Source organism: Taurulus bubalis, assembly GCF_910589615.1.
Source record: "Taurulus bubalis genome assembly, chromosome: 17".
Classification (NCBI taxonomy): Eukaryota; Metazoa; Chordata; class Actinopteri; order Perciformes; family Cottidae; genus Taurulus; species Taurulus bubalis.
Genome location: NC_136605.1, coordinates 20,207,854 through 20,229,839, shown reverse-complemented (window position 1 = coordinate 20,229,839; position 21,986 = coordinate 20,207,854). Strand labels below are relative to the sequence as shown.

The window sequence follows — 21,986 nt, the reverse complement described above, 5'->3', positions numbered from 1 at the left end:
AGCTGCATTCTCTCTCCTGACCACCAGGGGGCGACTCGTCTGGTTGTATAGAAGTCTATGCTTCATGTGTTAAAGCTGCATTCTCTCTCCTGACCACCAGGGGGTGACTCCTCTGGTTGTATAGAAGTCTATATAAATGGCTCTACTTCTCTCTTGATTTATTCCCTCAGTAAACATTGTAAACATGAGTTTATGTCTCAATCTCTAGTTTCAAGTCTTCTTCAATACAGCATGATGTTCATTTAGTAAATTATGGTCATTTAGAGTCAAACAGACCATAAAGCAGGTGAAGCTTAAGGGGCGGGGCTACAAGGTGATTGACAGGTTGCTGCCACAACCATAGATGTATTACATGTCATTGATTTTACCTTTACAATCACATATACCCATCATATTGCGTGTGACCAAAACTGGGATAAAAGTGATTTCTTTTTTTCTATATGGACAGACTATAATACCCACAATCCCTCACTTCCAGTGTGACACAACTACACTTTGAGCTTGTGTGTGTTTTTTAAAAAGAAAACAGGATCTTTGTTGTTTTTCCGTTAACTGAAAACCAGTTTCGTACGCTGAGCTCGCTTTGCAGCGACAGCCGGGCTTGACTTTGAGGACTTACACATTAATGCTCGTGTGTGTGGCTATGCACAGGCGTGTGTGTGTGTGTGTGTGAGTGTGTGTGTGCTGAAGACAGAAGGGAGCTCAGGAGGTGTCGACTGTGGAGATTAAAGAGGAATTAGAGAAAGCGGAGCGCTCGGGGCCACCGAGCGACACGAGAGAGACAGATTTTCTGAATATTCAAATCTCTCGTTTTAATTCTGCCGCAGATTACTGAATCTTTCATCTTGACCTCACGTCCCTTGACCGTGTGTGTGTGTGTGTGTGTGTGTGTGTGTGTGTGTACAGTGACAGCCTGGCTCAAGGCATTTCCTCTGTGATGGAAGACGTCTCTCTGTATCTACTACAGCAACACGTGTAACAACGTTATCGTCGATGTTTCATCGCCGCTTCCGTCCCCGGGAGGCACAACATATGTTTTTACACCGTTTGTACAGGAAATGTTCCCTGTACATTCTGTCTGTTTGTTTGTGCATTAATATCGCTTCAGCGTCAATGCGCGTGTTGCATTTTACTGCTCTGGATGTTTACGCTTTGTCATTTTAACTCCTTTTATATACTGTTGGGTAGTTTCATATCCAAGAACCCGTCGTGTTGGAAACTTTTCAGGAGCTCTGTGACGATGCATTTTCCAAGAAGCTTTTTAAATAGTTTATTAGTGATACATATAATATATATGTATATATATATATACATACAATATATATATATATATATATATATATATATATATATATATATATATATATATATATATATATATATATATATATATATATATTGTATGTACCGCTACTACCTCCGGTCAGTGTCCCGCTGTAACAAGCTAGCTGCTACTAGCTCCCCGCTGCTGCTGCTAGCTCCTCGCTGCTGCTGCTAGCTAGCGCTGCTGCTGCTACTGCCCGCGTCCCCACTGCCCAAGTTGGGTGTCCCGCTACCTTCGGTGGTTGTCGGGGAGCTAGCGGAGCGCTTGCGGAAGTTAGCGGAGAGCTAGCGGAAGTTAGCGGGGAACTAGCATGAGCGATAGCTGGCTAGAGCGGGGAGCCGAAGGTAGTAGCGCCATGTAGCCCGACTTTTACGGTATAAGGTTTATTTTGCTTAAGAAGTTGAATAGTTTTCTCAACACAACTCTCATCACAAGCATTCAGAATCTCCACATCTGGAGCGACGTGGTTTCCACTGGACAGGAAGTGGATGAAAACGTGTCTATGCAACAATGCAGCGTTTGTCTCTGAGTTGTCGTGGAGAGAAAGTAGAGAGAAACATAATATGTTAGAACAAGTATAGAACAAATACCTCACAGTTGTCCTTCATTACAGTACTTGAGTTCATGTACTTGGTTACATTCCACCGCTGAGTAGCCTCTAATGCTCAGAACAGACGTGACCCGCATAGACAATAACATATTACACTTAAGCTTTAATTGGTCTACATACCTCACATTTGAGGAGATCCATGTATTTAACTTCCCTCTCGGTGGACCGAGGGAGGGAGAATAGAGACATGATGGCATTCTGGGTAATTGAGCGGCGGGACATCATCGGTCAGATGAGCATACGGGCCGCCATGAAGACGGCGAGCTGCTGCTGGAAGCAGAGCAAAGATAATAGGCTATTATTTTACTTTTTGGGGTTCTAAAATGTAAAAGGCGATTACAGGGAAATTGTTCGTCGTTTGCCGCTGCCGTCTGTCGGACTGAAGTATTTTTTCTTCTTCTTTGCTGTTGTTAGAACTTTCCTTAAAATGAACAGTTTAGGGGCATTTCTTCAGTTGTCCAGAGCTGATATGACAAATGACCTCAAGCCAACTTCATCTATATCCTAAATATTTCACATGATATTTCCCTCATTACCCGAAATAATTATGTCTGCAAGTCCTCCTTCCCTGATGTAGTATTTGTTCATGTTGAACGTATTTAGTCTTACTTGCTTGATTGCTTTTTTAATTGATCTTTACTCATATCTTTGAACACTAAATATACCGACAACTTTATATGAATGAATAACTTTTATTTCTTTAAGTAAAAGTTAAATGGGGCCCTTTTTCTGTGTTGAATTACATTTTTTGAATGTGCAGTTGCATGACATTGTAAAAAATGTTTTTATGGTGGTACATTTTCGGGCTCTCTGTTTCATGAACGTGAAATCTCAGGAGTGACATTAATTTCTCCACATTTGGCTCCAAACCTCCACATGGACTCAAAGCTGAACTGATCTGATTCTGGAGGTCAAAGGTCACAGTGACCTCACATAGCATTTCCTTTTTTTTCTCGCCATAACTCAATAATTCATATGCTAATTAAGACGACTTCACCCAAATGTCTCGGAGGATAAAAGGATGAAGCGAGTTTACGCCGCAACATGACGACGCGGTTCTTCTTCTGTCCATCGCGGATCAAAAGGAAGTGTCCCCGGGAGCTCATGTTTAGACATGTTTAGTCAAAAAAAAAGGCAAATATGAAGAAGATGTGCTGTGCACCATCATCGCCTAATTAAAGATTACCGCCATGACTCCTAACGGCCACTGGAGGAAACAGAAAACAAGTTTCAGGTCAGACTTTTCCGCTGACTCAAGCTTCTGCCTCGGCCCCTGATCACAGCAGAGTTCCCATTGTCTTCGTATATGTGTGTGTGTGTGTGTGTGTGTGTGCGGAGTAAACTTAATTTGACTGAATTAGACGCCTGCATGTGTGTGTTTTGTGAGTCTGTATGTGTACAGTACATCTGTGTGCGAGCAATGCAGAAGAACAGTGGTCACCATTTGTTTTCTGCTTCAACTCCCTCTCTAATTAGAACAGGACTCCACCATGGGAATACTGTGTGTGTGTGTGTGTGTGTGTGTGTGTGTGTGTGTGTGTGTGTGTGTGTGTGTGTGTGTGTGTTTCTGGGACAAAAGCCAAACCTAAGTAGAAAAACAGCAGCATCAGTGCCTTTTCTTTCCAGTTTTGGAGACATGATTTAAAGCTCCTCCCTGCTCTTGTTCTCTGTTGTCATTTTCCCTCCTCAGGCTCTCATAGAAGTACATCCTATAACTTTATTGCAGCTGCACTGGTATTCGTTGTCCAAAAAAAATACAACGTTTTAGGATTTTGGAGCTGATTTTGTCGCCTACAAATTAGACGGATTGAAACCCTCCATCAGATCTTCCGTCTCTGCAGCGAGGCATCAATCCGGACACGCGGTTAAGACTCCATTCCTTTTATAGACAAGTGAAGCTCTTGTCATGTGAACTGAAAATAAACCGAAAGAAAGGTCAAGAAAAGTCCACTCGTGGCCCGTGTGCCCTCCGTAACTTGCTTCCTTGCCCTAAATAGATAATCTCACTGGTAGTCCAAAAGGGATAAAGAAAGGAAATCTACAAAAGATTACTCACAAGTGCTATTTCCGTCGGGTCAGTAGGCGACATCTGACAGTTTTATACTGTGCAGAAAATAGGACCCACAAGAAAAACCTCGAGACTCACCAAAGCTTTGCGTCCGAGTTGCGGAGGATGTGGAGGATTCCAAAAATCCCCCCATTCCTAGTTGCGATCCACATCTTTTCTCTACAACTTTCATTGATCAATTAGCAAATAAATGCCCCAGGACGTACAGTACACAAAATGTTTATCAGTGAAATAGTGAATTGTGGACCTATTATGTCCATTAGACTCGCACCAAACTTCCTTTTGGCATCCGGCTGCGGTGTGTTGGCGTTTGTCTCACATGCTATCATGTGGAATTATGGGGGATCTTTTCTCTCGGGATAGAAGCACTTCCCGTGCACGCTTATGTTTCTATCTTCCAGTATATACCGCACATTATCATTACCGTTAAATTCGGGTTATAAACCGCTACTTTTTTCCTCAACTTTGACCCGTGCGACTTAAATATCGGTGCGGCTAATTTGTGAATTTTTCCGGTTCTAAATTTGGAAATATTCCCAAATCCCCTTCACGAGTGATCTCACTGTAAAACAGGGTCCTCTCAGCAGCAGCAGCCAAACTCCCTGCTGTCCTCCCCGCCCCACGGCGCCTCTCACCCCGCTTGGCTCTAGCGAGCGCTAGCTAGCGAGCGAGCTGTGGCTAGCGAGCGCTAGCAGCAGCTGCCACAATAATTTGTGGCTGCACTGTTTGAGCTCAAGTAAACAACACTGAAAATTCAGCACAAAAATAAAAAGTGTTGTTAGCGCTAGCTGTAGCAGCTAGCTCCCCGACAACCACCTAAGGTAGCGGGACCAGCCGCGGCTTGACGCCCGACTCGGGCAGCGGGGACGCGGGCAGTAGCATCAGCAACAGCGGCTTATTAATCGCCACGGCTTGTTTATGATTATATATGACTTTTTCTTTAAATTTAGTAGATGCGGCTTATAAAAGGCTGCGCCTTATAACACACATTTTACGGTATATCATTGTTGTGGACACGCCTGCACCCTGTGTCAGCATTGGAGGCGCCTGAAGTTCATTGTGCTCTGTGTGCAACATGTTGTGTCCCATGTGTCTTGGCCTTAACCCTCCTCCTGCACGTGGTTCGAGTACGCGTCCATGCTGGTCATCCTGCTGAACTGCTTGACTCTGGGGATGTTCCAGCCCTGTGAAGACGTCACCTGCAAGTCGGAGTGGTCCCACATCCTGCAGGTCAGTGCGACGCCCCCGGAGACCCCCGGCTTTACACGTTCACCTCTGGCGCTGCCTCCCCATGGGCAACGGCGGTACTACTATTCAGCCAGCTACACTACCGTTCAAAAGTTTGCCGTCACCCAGACAAATTTTCTGTTTCTTCGCAATTTCTCGCATGGAATAGCCTTCATTTCTAAGACCAAGAACAGACTGCCGAGTTTCACATGAAGGTTCTCTTTTTCTGGCCTTTTTGAGAGTATAATGGAACCCACAAATGTGATGCTCCAGATACTCAACTAGCTCAAAGGAAGGCCAGTTTTATAGCTTCTCTCACCAGCATCACTGTTTTAAGTTGTGCTAACATAATTGCACAAGGGTTTTCAAGGGTTTTCTAATCATCCATTAGTCTTCTATGCGATGAACACAATGTACCATTAGAACACTGAGTGATAGCTGCTGGAAATGGGCCTCTATACACCTATGTAGGTATTTCATTAAAAACTAGACGTTTACCACCTAGAATAGTCATTTACCACATTAACAATGAACAGTGTATTTCTGATTAATTTAATGTTATCTTCATTGAAAAAAACAGTGCTTTTCTTTGAAAAATAAGGACATTTCTAAGTGACCCCCAACTTTAGAACGGTAGTGTATGTCAGCGAGGAAACTCAAAGACGACATCCCTCATATGGCCAAAGAAGATATTGGGCTATTTTACCGCAGGTAAAAATGTGCCTTTTTCACACCTGGGATTGATTTCAAATTCTGCAGGTGAGCAGCTGTGAAGTGTCAAGAAGAGCAACTACAGGAACAGGAACGATTTGTAAACAAATGCTAATGACGAGTTCCTTCATTCTTTTCCCCGTCTCACTCGTCTCGTTTGTTCCAACAAGCTGACGCTGCAGACCGATGTTGATTCTTGGCGCACCGAAGATGTGCTCATTATATTCAAATACAGACGGTCTATATTTCTTTTGCTGTAGTAGATGTCTAATTAATTGAGACGCAGCCATAACCACGCTTAGCCAGAGCTATTCCCTGCTGGGATGAAACTAACTAATGGAGACTAGGCTTTCTTTCTTCCGACAACCTCCACTGGCTCTTCCACAGCGTCTCTGGAAGTGGGATGAGGGAAGTTAACAAGGAGCTGACCTTGTTCTGTCGGCTAGAAGTTAATATCCTCCTGTTCTTATTGTTGTAATTCCACCCGTGTGTTTTCTTTTCCCTCGGCACGTTTCTGCAGGTATTGGACGACTGCATCTTCGCTTTCTTCGCCGTGGAAATGATCATCAAGATGGTGGCCCTGGGAATTTTTGGCGCCAATTGTTACCTCGGGGACAAGTGGAACCAGCTCGACTTCGTCATCGTCATGGCAGGGTTGGTCTGATATTATCATCCGCAGATTGCTCCCATGCATTTATTTTTGAATGAAGTATAAATAAGATATTTTCGCCGACTCTAAAAATAATGTGTTTTGAATATTTCTGCATACTGGGATCCCGAAACAGTCTCTGGATGTCTTGGATTGACTGGAGAGCCGAGACTCTTGAGCCCAGCTGTTTCATATGTTATGTTATGTATACATGTAGACAACAATAAGGGGGTTTCTGAACAGAAGTGCTCGCCATTCAGTCATCAAAAAGATGCAGTTTTTGCAGAAATCGCCAAAAAGTTCCAGATGTCAAATCACAGCATAGAGTTTCTGGTATATGTGTGATATATGTAATATAATATAATGGTATACAAGTTATTTCAAGGGATTTCTGAATGAAAATGTTTTAAATTTAGCACCAATGCTGCAATTCTGGGCCCTTTTTACACTTTCACCAACAAAAAAAAAATAATGAATTGATTTTATTCCTGATTTATGACAAGGAACAACCTGACACACACTTCCAGCTTCCATGTTCCAGACCATGTATACTTATGAAGCGCATACCAATAACCTGCTATCTCCCACAAAGATCCCCTATTTATTTGGGTCTCAAGGGTCTCAAGGGTTAACGGTGCAGTACCATCAGGGTGAAAACACCAGTCGGTTAAGCTCCACTCCCTCAGACACACTATCGACCAATCAGACTCGTCTTCTGGAGACTGGAGCAGTGCATGCTGGACCCCCAGACTAAAAGCTGGAGCGACTGTGTACATTGAGGCGAGGGCAAAACCCAATCAGAAGCAATACACTCCTTTAGATCCTCCTACGCCAGAGTGACCACACACACACACACACACACACACACACACACACACACATCCATGATGTTCGGCTAGACTACACAGAGGGTGAAAAGGAGCTTTTGACTCCATATAATTAAATCTCGCATACGTGCAGTAATTACGTGGGTTGTGATATTTTTGGTCGTCTCATATTTGTTGTGGTTGCTGCTTTTGTGGCGATATATATCTGACGTAACTGAAGTAGAAACTCTCTCTTTGGCCGTGTCTTCAGGTTGATGGAGTACTCTCTGGACGGCCATAACACCAGGCTGTCAGCCATCCGCACCGTCCGGGTGCTCCGGCCTCTGCGGGCCATCAACAGAGTACCAAGTAAGTCCACGTTGAAGCCTTGCTAGCCAAAGACTGGGTGTTTTTTTTTTAAATCTCGCAAACGTGTTTTTTTTAATATATATGCATATGAGTTTGCACAGAGCGCTAACGAAAGCCAAACCACATTGATAATAATGTAATACTTTGGCGTCTTTGCTCTCTTTGAGTCGCCCGGTGATGCCGGGGGCTCGATGCCTGCTTTGATCTCACTTCCAGAGGTGGTGCCGAGTGAGAACTTGCACATAGTTTGTCATTTCCCTAAAAGCTCTGTGACAGAGGTGGCCATGAATCTGCGACCAAAGAGGATCACTAGACAACGGTGTCACAACAACGCACACGATTATTAACCAGCGCACGGGAGGCGAGCGGCCGAGCCGGGCCGAGTCTGCCTGGAGCCGCGGCGGCCATTTTGTTTAATTTCACCTCTCTTACACACAGTTTTAAGCCTTTCCTTCTTATTGTTATTAGTTTGTGGTTAAATGTTTTTGTTCATAAAACACAAAGTGTTAAAAAAAACATCAGGATCAATAGGGTTATAGATGCCTGCTTGATGTCTGGCTGCGGTGTGTATGTGTGCATGTGTGTGTGTGTGTGTGTGTGTGTGTGTGTGTGTGTGTGTGTGTGAGAACAACGACCCTCGCTTCCCTAGAATAAGCAAGTTGTTTGCATGTGAAACACGTAAACGATGACGTCATATGTTTGTACAAGCGCGTGTGTGTGTGTGTGTGTATGTATGTGTGTGTGTGTGTGTGTGTGTGTGTGTTTGGGTACTGTAAATAAACTCAAACACAATCATAAAGCATGGCAGGTTGTCTGCTTTTCTCTCGAGCTCTCATCACAAACAGTCTCACACGCACGCGCACACACACACACACACACACACACACACACACACACACACACACACACACACACACTCCCTGAAGGGTCGGACACTGGGACAGAATCCCAGTGAGAGGTATCACTTGGGGCTGGAAGCTCAAGGTCGGCGGAGACACAAACAGACACAAACAGACACACTCACACACACACACACACACGCACACACACACACACACACACACACACACACACACACACACACACACACACACACACACACACACACACACACACACACACAGGTACATACAAGCAGAGGCAGGATGAAGGCCAGCTTCCATCTCTTTGAGACTCTAATCCTTAGTGTTATTTGTGACTCTCCACTGCGATCCAAGACCGAGTGTTTGTGGGTGCAAGCCAGCCGGGCTCACAGCCAGGCTATTTTTCCCTCTCCCCACTTAGCGTCTCTGTTTGTCTCGCGCCGCTCTGCGATCGCTCCGTCTCTCTGTTTGTCTTTCTGCCGAAGTGGAAGGGAAGTATCTGCCGTTAGACAGATGTTTAATATGTTTTTATTCTGCTGTAGCCGAGATACAGCGAGCAGGACTCTCCGGGGAAAAGATTGATGTGGCAAACGCAACGATCTTTTGTTGTTTTTCCTCACCTTGAAACACGAGTTTATTCAAAATGAGACTCAACGTGAGTTGGTATTTTGGTAAAAAGCATATCTTTTTCATCGCCACATTGGTTTCCGTCACTTTGTCGCCAGTTTGGTAATTTTAGCTAATGCTAAATATAATCACGACATCTCTACTACACATTAATACATATTATATGTTATATATATGCATATATATATATATATATATATATATATATATATATATAAAGTAAACAATATATGTTATATATATATATAACCTGACTTTTTAAAAATAGTTTTCCATTGTTGTTCCAGATTAGAGACACCAAATGGTGTAGAATGTAATTGCATCGTCATTCATAGATTTGTCCCTCCTCTCTTACCGTAGTTGAGGACATGTTGCAGCTATTTTTTACTTATATTTGTGTATAGCCTTTGAAGGTCTAAGTCTAGACGTATTTATGTGTGTAACATGTACATATCTTCTACGATATATTCTCTGTGTGTTTACCGTTTTAGTATAACTTTTGTGTTGTAGCAATAGATGCTAATCGCGATTAGCATTTCTCCATTGACATCAATGTTAAACTTAGCTTTGATGCTAACTTGTCAGGCGACTCTCATGTTAATGGATACTTACCTTTTCTGGCATATGCTGAATCATTGCTTAGTATTTATTACATTTATAAGGTCATTTCATGTTATGTTTCCACAGTTTTACAAAATCAAGAAAGATTCTCACTTAAAAACCCTTAACTCTACTCTGGATTCCTGGGTCTGTATTTCATGGACCTGCTGTTAGCTCGCTGCTAAGCTAGCTTGTAGAAGCATATTATGTTCTGCTTATTCACATTTACCATCGCACATGTTTCACTTTAACTGGATTTAATTCATGGCTAGTGTGTTTGAGGAAAATATGGTGACGCACAGTTACTTCATCACTCTCTGACTTTATGGAAATATCTCCTCTCTAGATGGAGGCCTAGATCCACAGCGCTGCTTCCTTTCATCTCCTCTAAATAACATTGCCCCTCGACACGTCCTGCAGGCTCAGATGATGCTCATCTCCTGACCTCCCGTGTCACGACCTTGGCTGCTCATTGAGTCTGCTTCTAGAGCGCCCTCAAACAGCGTTGGTTTAATTAAAACTTCCCAGAGTGCATTGCCAATCTAGCTTTTAAATCTCTTTATATTGTTGTAACCCCTGTCTGTATTGTTCTAAGCACTGATCACATAGTATTAGTATCCAGCTAAAGGGACGTCTATGCTGTGAGACGTTTGAGGAGGTTTCTATAGTGCTGTGCATGTGTACATCTGCATGTCATGGGTTCAGGAGTTGTTATGCAGCAATACTGCGGTGTCTCATGCATGCATGCATACATGTTCTTGTGTTTTCAGGTTTAGGATGAGGAATATGTCTCAGGGTGTATGTTCTTTCTCGTTTCACCAGTCGGTATAACCTCGGTTCTGTTTTGATGAGACAATGATTTAACCGGGACATTTCATTGATTCTCTGGTTTTCCCCTCCATCCCAAAGCCATGACCGCATCTCTTTAGAGCTCTGAAGGATTGACCCTCAGCTGCATGGCTGTCACATAGCTCACAAAAACAAATTATCTCACATGGAAGATTGATAATTGATAGATTCATTTAAAGTAGAGTTTGACTTCTAGCCCATAGGACCAAGGCAGAAACCCAGCTACGGAGATTTTATGCTGTGGGACGATGTAGAAAGCAACTGTGTGGCCACTCAATACGCAGATTAACAAAAACAATTATACATTTTGATCACGACATCTGTTAAAATGAGTTATACATTAAGCCCTAAGTTATCTCTACTAAAAAAAACCACAATAATACAAACAATTTCCTCATCAGTGCTTCCAAACATGCATCAAAAATTAATAATAATCTTCTGGACAATTATATGAGTTTGATTTCACTTAGTTTAAATTAATTTAATATTGATAATAGTTAGACAAAAGTCACAGCGACACTATGGAATTGCCATCCAACAACATTTATATATATATACTACATAGTATATATACAATTTTTTTTTTGCATTTTTTTGTTTTGTTTTACATATATATATATATATATATATATATTTTATAAATATATATATGTATATGTGACAGGGGACAGAACTCATTGTGAGGGACCTTAAGGGACAAAATCCCCGACTCTGCTTACGCTGAACACATCTGACAACTGGAGATGGATGCTGAACGCGGGCGGTTAGATAATACTCGCCACAAGGAGGCTGTGAGTTCAAATCCCGGAGGACCAAATACTGTCAAACTGTCACTTTCAGTATTGTCATCACGTGTAATTATGATGGCTGTGGGGAGGAATCTGTGTGTTCCAAGCTCACAAGATCAATGGAGGTTGTCAGGGTTTGCGGTAACCTCAGCGGTTTGGTCCAACTCAGCTGTCATGTGTGTGTGTGTGTATGTGTGTGTGTGTGTGAACTCGAAACAAAGGGAATGTGATCATTTCTGATGCTATCTTAATTTCTGTGCGTTCCACTTCGTAGGTATGCGGATCTTGGTGACGCTGCTGTTGGACACCCTGCCCATGCTGGGAAACGTCCTCCTCCTCTGCTTCTTCGTCTTCTTCATCTTCGGCATTGTGGGAGTCCAGCTGTGGGCGGGACTATTGCGCAACCGCTGCTTCCTGGGAGAGGACAACGGGACGTAAGGGAATCTGTCTTCTCGTTCAGCATTTCCATTTTACTGATTACCTTGAACCCAGGAATCCTCTTCAAGACCTTGGACAAGTCTAGACTGAATTAGTAAAGACAAAAAAAAGATTACATTTTTTATTTTGCACGAAATAGAAGAAGAAAAAACCTGTTCTCCTGGTCCATATGGTGACCTGCATCGCCTCCAGCGAGCACACATGGACTCTTCAAACTCGCTCAGATCACTTAACTCAAACATGATCTTTCTTTCTTTTTTCTACCCCTTTTAATTTCTCCTTCTGTTTTCATCCTTCTTCCTCTTCCTCTTCCTCTCTTGTGAGAGATCGTGTTGAGTATCAGTCAGTTGTTGCCTGTAGCAAAAACACAGACGTCGTAACTAGTGAGAGTACACTGACTGGCCTCACACTCATCATACAATAATATTAATCATAATAAACTCTTAATATAGCACCTTTCACCCAGGGGTAGTCGCTCAAAGTTCTTTGCCACAAAGTGAAGCAACAAGATTATTAGAAGAAACAAACAGATTAAAACGTGCTAATACTGAAATCATTAAAACAAATAAAAGGCATAAGAACAATAAAGCATGGAACAGATTAGAGTTACAGGCCTTGCTGAGTAAATAGGTTTTCAGGTGTCGTTAAAAATGTTCACAGAGCTCACTTCTTTTATAGCCTCGGGAGGTCACTCTATTCAGCAGATAAATAAAAAAGGCTTAGCTGCTGATTTTCTTATTTGGGTGATAGTTTGTATTAAAAATAAAAAAAAAACATCAGCAGAAGATGTGAGAGACCGTGACGGATTATGAAAACAACAAAGAATGAATAATTTAGTCCTGTCCCAAAGCATTAAGAGCCTTGTAAACAAGTTAACAAACTTTAAAATACTTTAAAATCAATCCTAAAAGACGCTGGGAGGCATTGCAGGGGAGCTCACGCTAATCATCATTTTTCATCAGTGTATTGTTTTGGAGGACCGAAGAAGAGAGCGCTACAGTCCTCTAATCTGCTAGAGATACAGGCACGCTGTTGGGAACGGAAGCGTTGCAATATTTCATAAATGAAAGGAAGCTGCAGGAAGGAGCATGGACAGAAAGACGGGAGAGAGATGTACTTTAGATGTGGAGCGAGACGCGGTTGTAGTCTTGTTATTTAATATCTGTGCAATGTACTTGCAGATACATTTAGTCCAACGCACCAGTTCTAAAAAACTCCCACATTAAGAAATGAAACTCCTCTTTGCAGATGATGTGGCTCTCGTACATTAAGACGGTGCAAAGTAAGGCCTGAATATATTGCACTTCAAAAACAATAATATTCCTGATAAGATCCATGACAGAAAAACTACCTGAGACATCAAATCAGCATAACAGGAAATGTCTAAGCAGAAAATATATATATATATATTTCTGGAACGAATTCCCAAATAGATTTAAAATGAAAAAACAGATAAGATCCATCTGATGAGAGAAACACAACACTATCTCCACAGGACAAACAGGCACACATGCACAGGCAGAAAAGAAGAAGAAGAAGACAAAAATCAGTCAACCAATTTAGCTGTAGGGACAAAAAATTATGCAAAGGAGAAAAAAAGGAAGAAAAAAAAACGCTTCAGTGTCCACAACCCCAGGAAGCCCAAAATGCCACGTAGACGTCCCTGAACTAATTCTGTTTTGATGTAATGGTACAAATTGTACCACGGTTGATGTTGCAGAGTCCTTCCTGAGAGAGAGAGAGAGAGAGAGAGAGAGAGAGAGAGAGAGAGAGAGAGAGAGAGAACAGTGGCTCAATATTTCACAGCCAAGGCTGCTGTGTTTTCTCTCTCAGAACAAATCCCCGTCTGACCTGCAGCTCAATATGAATCACAAGCGTTTGCTACAACGCTACAATCCTGAGATACTTGTATTTCACTTAAGTATTTCCATCTTGTGCTAGTTTATACTTCCACGTCTACATTTCTGAGGGGAATATTGCACTTTTTTCTAATTCATTTTAATGTCTGCCAGTTACTTCACAGATTCCGATTAATGACACGAAATATAATCACCAAATGAATTATGATCTATCACTTTTGGTTTAATTAAGACCTAATCCCCAGGGAGGGAAATTCACAAGCTAGCAGTAAAGTAATTAAAAATTCACACACACGAACTACAACATGAAAGTGATGTACACATTAATGCAGTAATTAGATCATATTATATTAGATTGACTTTATTATCTGCCTCTTGGTCTTTGGCTTCTCCCAAGTGCATCAGAGGTACACACAATACACACAACACACACCATTAAAACCATACATGTATACAGTGTACAGTATACAATAGTGCAAATTGTCAGGAAGCAGATAGTGAAATAAATAATAAAGGAGAGCACAGGGTCAGCAGCCAAGCCGTGACCTCATTGCAATCCAATTATAATCCAATGGAGAGTTTCAAGGAAAGACAAAGACACAGTACTGCAAACACCTCACAGGGGAAAAAAGACTGGAACGTAATTGGAATCAATCAGAAGACAAAGTACTTCAAGAGTGAATGTCACTCCGCGTAAAGGCACACTCACTATTGTGGGGAATAAAGATGCAGGTAAACTGTGCAATGCATTTGCTACTAGGAAACAAGCTGTCACCATGGATACTAATATATGTGAAATTCAAGAGTAATGGACTGTCATTATGCAACAGTACAGTGCAAATAAATGCAGTTGTAGCCCAGTTGAGAGGAGCATGATAAAAAAAGAAGTATATTCCTGTAAACAAAGTTTGAAGACAAAGCATCATTGATGTGACCAGAGTCTGCCTCCTCTTGTCCCACCAGAGTCTGCCTCCTCTTGTCCCACCAGAGTCCGCCTCCTCTTGTCCCACCAGAGTCTGACTCCTCTTGTCCCACCAGAGTCTGTCTTCTCTTGTCCCACCAGAGTCCGCCTCCTCTTGTCCCACCAGAGTCTGTCTCCTCTTGTCCCACCAGAGTCCGCCTCCTCTTGTCCCACCTGAGTCCGCCTCCTCTTGTCTCTGCTGAGTCCGCCCCCTCTTGTCCCACCTGAGTCCGCCCTCTCTTGTCCCACCTGAGTCCGCCCCCTCTTGTCCCACCTGAGTCCGCCCCCTCTTGTCCCACCAGAGTCCGCCTCCTCTTGTCTCTGCTGAGTCCGCCCCCTCTTGTCCCACTTGAGTCCGCCTCCTCTTGTCCCACCAGAGTCTGCTTTCTCTTGTCCCACCTGAGTCCGCCCCCTCTTGTCCCACCTGAGTCCGCCCCCTCTTGTCCCACCTGAGTCCGCCCCCTCTTGTCCCACCAGAGTCCGCCTCCTCTTGTCTCTGCTGAGTCCGCCCCCTCTTGTCCCACTTGAGTCCGCCTCCTCTTGTCCCACCAGAGTCTGCTTTCTCTTGTCCCACCTGAGTCCGCCCCCTCTTGTCCCACCTGAGTCCGCCCCCTCTTGTCTCTGCTGAGTCCGCCCCCTCTTGTCCCACCTGAGTCCGCCTCCTCTTGTCCCACCAGAGTCCGCCTCCTCTTGTCTCTGCTGAGTCCGCCCCCTCTTGTCCCACTTGAGTCCGCCTCCTCTTGTCCCACCAGAGTCTGCTTTCTCTTGTCCCACCTGAGTCCGCCCCCTCTTGTCCCACCTGAGTCCGCCCCCTCTTGTCCCACCTGAGTCCGCCCCCTCTTGTCCCACCTGAGTCCGCCTCCTCTTGTCCCACCAGAGTCCGCCTCCTCTTGTCTCTGCTGAGTCCGCCCCCTCTTGTCCCACTTGAGTCCGCCTCCTCTTGTCCCACCAGAGTCTGCTTTCTCTTGTCCCACCTGAGTCCGCCCCCTCTTGTCCCACCTGAGTCCGCCTCCTCTTGTCCCTGTTGCTGGTTCTGCCTGAATGTTTTCTTGCGACGGGACATGAGCCATGAACAGATTAGGTCGAGGAACGGCCTCAGGTCCTCGCTAGGTTAGCTTAGCTTCTGTCTTGGCTCTCCTCCCTCACAACTTTGTTTTCGGTGGCGTTTTTGACCGGCAAGAGGTCGGCTGTGGGCGGCAATCCTCTCAAGGTCCGCTCCCCACGATTTAATTCAATCGCCAAGCTTCCTCCTCCTCATGTCCCACCAGAGTCTGCCTCCTCTTGTCCCACAAGAGTCTGCCTCCTCTTGTCCCACAAGAGGAGCTTCCTCCTCCAAATGTCGACGAGTATATTTTGTCATATGCTATAAGTGCTCCAATAATAAAGACGAAAGGACAGCAATTTAAGACAAAAGTTCAACAAAAAATGAACTTCAAAATAATAAGCATGTGCTACTAATTGGTGTTTTCTCTTTTCAATTGAAGTGTGCAACCATTAAATTATATTTGACCAATTAGTTTTCCGTTTTTGGCTCGAGCAATAAACGCCAGCGCAGACGTAGCTAATTGTGGGTCGCAGTCATTCAATTAACTCCACCTTTTCCAGTTTCACTCTCCAGCGACGGAGCAGCAGAAGGTGCATTCTACCCAAGTACCCCGTTCTCAAGAGGATTTATGATCAGAGAGTACATTAATGACTGAGATGCTGTGGATGAGAACCCACAGTCCCAGTGGAGATCAGTGTGAACGCTGAGTGGGAGTAGTAGTTGGAAGGTGTTGTGTGGCGAATTCAAAGATAACATCTCTGATTGGACGTGTGCCTGTGTAATAAGCTCAATGATGCATCCACTCATTAAGTACATCCCGGTCTCTATATGGGACCTTAAATAGCACAAAGCAGGATGTTCTCCTGCTGAATGGTGAATGGCACGATAGGAACAATGCAAAAAAAAAGTTTGTAATTTTCTGAGTTAGCAGAATGATTATTAGCCGTAGTTGTCAATGTCCTGGTGAAGGATTTGTGTATTTCTCTTTTCTACACGAAGACTTTTGAACCTTTAGGTAATGCTAACCTATTCCTGAGAGATTAAAAAGAAGCATTAGACCTAAATCATTGTCCTGCTTCTAATCACATATTCTCTATGTTATGTTTTTCTCAATGTACCTACAGTATAACAACAAGAATGACAACAATCGAGTGAATTACCTCAGATCTACATGTATCTGTTATTTTCGTTGTTCTTGCTTTTTCCCCACCCAGAATGTACAACTTGTCCATAAGTCCTTACTATGTGTCGAAGGAAGGTGAAGACAGCCCGTTTATCTGCTCGGCTCCCCGCGAGAACGGGATGCTGCGCTGCGGCGACCTGCCGCCCATCAAGGAGGGCGGGGCCAACTGCTCGCTGGCCGCTCCGCTCCTCAGCTCGGCTCTGGTTGGAGCGGCCAGTAACAACGGCTGCGTTAACTGGAACCAGTACTACACCACGTGTCGCCCCGGGGACTTCAACCCGCACAAGGGAGCTGTCAACTTTGACAATATCGGCTACGCCTGGATAGCCATATTCCAGGTGAGAAGGGCTGAATGTGCAGAAGTTGTTGTTATATATTGGAAATGTCTTATTTTAGTAGCTTAACACCAGGCGGGAAAACAAAACTTTTTTAGCTAACTAGCAGACTCGTTTTGTTAGTTGGTTGTAGAGCAACTCATTCTAATACGTTTTTCCAAACGTACCTTATTAGAATGTTATTTGTCTTAACCTGTTGAGCCCTAGCCCTTTTATATCAGGAAAATCAAAAAAAAATCATGGTATAAATCCCTCCCCCCCCAAAAAAACAAACATGTTAGGTATCAAATTAAACATAAAAATCAGGGCTACAATAATATATAATCCCGATGTACAGCCTCTAAACACAACTCAAACAATAAATAGGATAACGGCTTAGGGTTAGGGCTTAAAGGGCTGCAAACAACAACTGGAAACTCACAATGTCTCGTTGACATTTGGTTACATTCATGCAGAAAATTATGCAAAATAAATTAACAAATAGAGGGTTTTGAGACGTGAAGAGGTTTCATGGACAAGATGACCCTGTTCCGCATGCATCAGCTGAAGGTTTTTTACCAACAAACCAGTCATGACGAGCCGGTTAAAGTGATATTCTACGGCAAACACAAACTCAATTATTAGTCAAAAACAACAACAAAAAGTCACCTTTTCAGAAATCCCTGCACTCCGTCCATCAGAGGGCACAAATCATGACCGGAAAACCTTTTGGTCTTATTTCCTCTTGCTGATTCCAGCTCCCCAGGGCTTTTTCCTTATCGCCGTCTTAGTGCTCACACCGTCTGTTCGGTTGTGATACGAATTCCCTCGTAATAGATCGGCCCGGGACCCGCAGAGAGACGTGTCCCTGTGTCGAATAGACTTGGACTTGCGCAACATGACTTTCTAAAAGAGAGTCTTACCTTCAAATTACCCCCCACACAGACGCAAACACACACATTGGCATTTGTATCCCTGGTAGGTACTCGCAACTTCCCGTGTGTGTGTGTGTGTGTGTGTGTGTGTGTGTGTGTGTGTGTGTGTGTGGTCTCAGCTCGCGGATAGAGGCTTAAAAGATTTTTCTTTTTCTTTTCCGAGGGTTTAGTGAGCATCACTTTGAGTCTTAGATGAGATTAGATGAGTAGTTTTTTTATCTGATGTGATGTGATGTGTGCATTTAACGAAATGTAGCGAGAGGAAGATGCAGTTGAAGATTGGAACCTCATTGGTCGACCAGATACCGATCTGAAGCTGCAGCTCGGATGTAGCGGTGTGAATTATACTGCATGTAAATTACACTGCATACAACATTAACATATTTGAATTAGATGTTATTATTTCTCTATGAAGGAACTTAATAATACAGATGAGTAAATGGAAACGAGAAAAGAAATAGCGAGTAAAAGGGGGGAAATAGAAGTGATTGAGAAAGAAACACAAGGATAGAAAGTTAGTTGGAATGAAGGAGGCGGCTCTATTGCATGTTCAATGAGTTGCTTGTTATCCCAGTCTGCAGCCGTATTCCCCCAGTATCTGTAAATATAAAGAGCATGAATTATATATTTCAGCGCAGGGGTTTGGAAAACATTTCAGCCCATGGTTCCGAATTGAGTCAACTCCGGCAGACAACAACAAGCTGTTAGGAAGTCCCAGACAGCCGAGCCGGTGTGTGATGACAACGGATTTCATGGGAGCATGTCAATCACACACCGGTCCTGACCCGCGATGTCAGAACCAGGTAATAGACTGAGCTCTTACAGCAGCGTCAGGAGAGCGGAGAGAAAGAAGGGATGACAAGAATAATAATAATAACTTTATTTACAGAGCACCTTTTTTAAAAACAGTTTCAAAAGTGCTTTGACAGACAAAGAAGCAGAAGCAAGACAATAATAACGAGAGAAAGCTCCACAGTGAGGCCCGACGAAGCAAAACAAATAAAGTTAAGACTAAGGTTAACCTGATAAAACATTAGGTGAAACAATAAAATAAATAAAATAAAATAAATAAATAAATAAATGAATGAATAAATAAATACATAAATAAAATAAAATGAACTAGAAAATGTCGATGGTGTGGCGACTACTGCGATAAGACGTATAAGCCGACATTACCAGTAGTAAGATGTGTTATTGAGGAGTCATGCACGCGACCGCAATTAACGCTACACGTGAGCGCACACGCTAGACACACATAGACACACATAGACACACTTAGTCAGCCATTTTGTCTTGTCTAAACAAAGCTAGCTTTATGCTAGCTTTGTTTATTACTCTCCTCTCCTCCAAAAGTCTTCAGTTGGTCTGTGTGCTAATCTGATTGGCTCATATGAAGCACCTGTGTGTTCTCGTCGTCATGGTGATTGAGGACTGAGTGAGAGCCATCAGACTGATTAGAGGCAGACTGGACTGTGGATTTAAGGAAATAAACTACTGAATTTGAGAAAAGCGATATGAATCATGAGCGAGATCAGACTTTTGTGAACGTTTAGGTGTCCTTAAATGTTTGTGATATGCTTGTGATGTGTGTAGAGTTTAAAATGTGAGCGCCTTAATGCTGAGGAGCTGTCAGCTGACCAACTGTCAGTTGGCTCCTCCCGCCTGTTGTCATGGTTACAGAGCTGGACTGTGATTTTCAACTAGTGAACCGGTCGAACTCTTGCTTTTTATCAAAAAACATGACTCCGAGCGCCCCAAAAAAAGAAATCACGAGAGAGATAAGACTCCTGCGAACCCAGACATGTCCTTTAAATGTTTTTGGGGTGTAGAAATGAGAGTGTAACTCCGTTTAGAAAGTGCTCCTCTTTGATTCATGAGAGACAAGTGTGGTCCGATTTAACATGGAGTCCAATGGAGTCCAATGGAGCCGTTGGCTGGACTTCATGTCGCTTTCAGGCTTGCTGACAAAAACGTATAAGTTTGTTGGATTCCACGGCGCATGTGTACCACAAGCACAATACATCCTACGTTTTTATCCAGCAATAGTGTATGAAGAGTGAACATTGTGGGACTAAAGACAAAACACGTCTGTTGCTCCCTCTCACTCTGGCAGTTGGCTCTTCTTCTAGCTCTGAACATCCCGTGCCATACACACCCATTGTAAATGCTGAAATGGTCTCAAAATGCTCCTAAACTTGAACTAGCTATCAAAAATTCATTCATATTCATTTGCTCTCTTCACGCCGAAACCCCATTCAAGTGAATGGGACAATTTCTCGCAGTTTTTCGCGTATTTCGGGAGTTTTGTGGAACTCTGATTATTATGTTTGAGCCCTTGCTGGCTAAGCCACACCGAACAAATAAAATATATTTAAATGATTTTGTAGAATACAAATATTTTGTAAAATAAAAGCAATAATGAAATAAAGCAGTAAAGCGACGACACTATAAAAAGCCAGACCGTAAAAATTGGTTTTAGGTGATTTAAGAGGCGTGGCGGTGGGGGAGGAGGAGTAGAGATGAGGATGACGAGTGAAGGCATCTCAGGGTTACCAGTCCAATGTCCATCAGGTTAATGACTATTGACCCTGTACACACATTTGTTCTGCAAGACTGTCCTCAGGGTTCAATAACAAAGCGTTGATCAATTCATTCCCCAATGACGGCTGACAGCTGAGAACTCCCCGCTGCACGTGTCATCAGTGTAGCGTGTCATTAGTATGTATTGCAGGAGGCTCTGCTCGCCGTCTCTGACCTACAAGGCGGGTCCGGAGCCAACGATCCAGGGTGGGCTGTGAGGTCAGGTAGTGATTTGTTCAGGTCCCTCGCGATTGTGTCCTCTTAAATCAGACCGAGGTCAGACGAGGACCTCGTCTTTCCTGCGACGCAGACGCTATCGTTAACCTTTTCCACATGTAGAGACCAGATGAAGAGCACTCGTTGGTCCTGTCTTCCATTTTTATTGCAGATGTTATCATCCACAATTCCCATTCTTAATTCAAATGGACTGAGATGGCACTGGCTACTTGCTGGAGGACTGTTTCTATAAAGATGCACGTTTACCTGGTTTAGCTCATCCTCTGCTCTTTGGTTAATCTGGTGCAAAGGAGATCCCTCCAGCAGAGAGCGGCTTATATATATGTGTGTGTGTGTGTGTGTGTGTGTGTGTGTGCTTGGACATTTGTTGCCATGTGTTCCCCACGCCGAGGCGTAAACGTCGGGGTGTGTGAGCGTATTATCGGCTCGGCTGAGCTGAGCCACCGCTTGCAGGTCTCAGCGTCTCAACCGCTCATTAGCATAGTGGCTACATGAAAGGGCTGCGTCAGTCCCCTGGCGCGCACACACACACACACACACACACACACACACACACACACACACACACACACACACAGAAGAGGTTGGAGGGACACCACAGGCTTTCTTCTGAGGAATAGCCATTAAAAACTGAATTGCAAATGTTCTGCATCTGACCGCTGTGTACTTTGAGTGTCTGTGTGTGTTTGTGTGTGTGTGCATGCGTGGGTTGTGTTTGTCATATGTTTTTGAAGAGAAAAAGCTTCAGGATGATGTGTTTTTTCCCAGCTTTTCTTCATTATAATGCAGTGTGTGTCTCTCTGTGTCTTCTTGTCCCCACCACCAGGTCATCACACTGGAGGGATGGGTAGATATCATGTACTATGTCATGGACGCTCACTCCTTCTACAATTTTATATATTTTATACTGCTCATTATCGTAAGTACCTCCTTGCATTTACTT

At 43.5% G+C, this 21,986-nt stretch overlaps 1 protein-coding gene across 1 annotated transcript in view; it reads left to right on the top strand.

Moving 5' to 3' along the window:
• The window catches only part of cacna1ha (calcium channel, voltage-dependent, T type, alpha 1H subunit a), a gene marked incomplete at both ends in the record, with an annotated part of 104,048 nt that overhangs the window by 42,028 nt on the left and 40,034 nt on the right, over positions 1-21,986 (top strand). The window contains 6 exons of the mRNA XM_079233141.1: positions 5,131-5,232; positions 6,461-6,594; positions 7,667-7,764; positions 11,766-11,925; positions 17,009-17,315; positions 21,870-21,962. Coding sequence (XP_079089267.1) covers positions 5,131-5,232; positions 6,461-6,594; positions 7,667-7,764; positions 11,766-11,925; positions 17,009-17,315; positions 21,870-21,962 — 894 coding nt within the window. The remainder of the gene's footprint in view (positions 1-5,130; positions 5,233-6,460; positions 6,595-7,666; positions 7,765-11,765; positions 11,926-17,008; positions 17,316-21,869; positions 21,963-21,986) is intronic.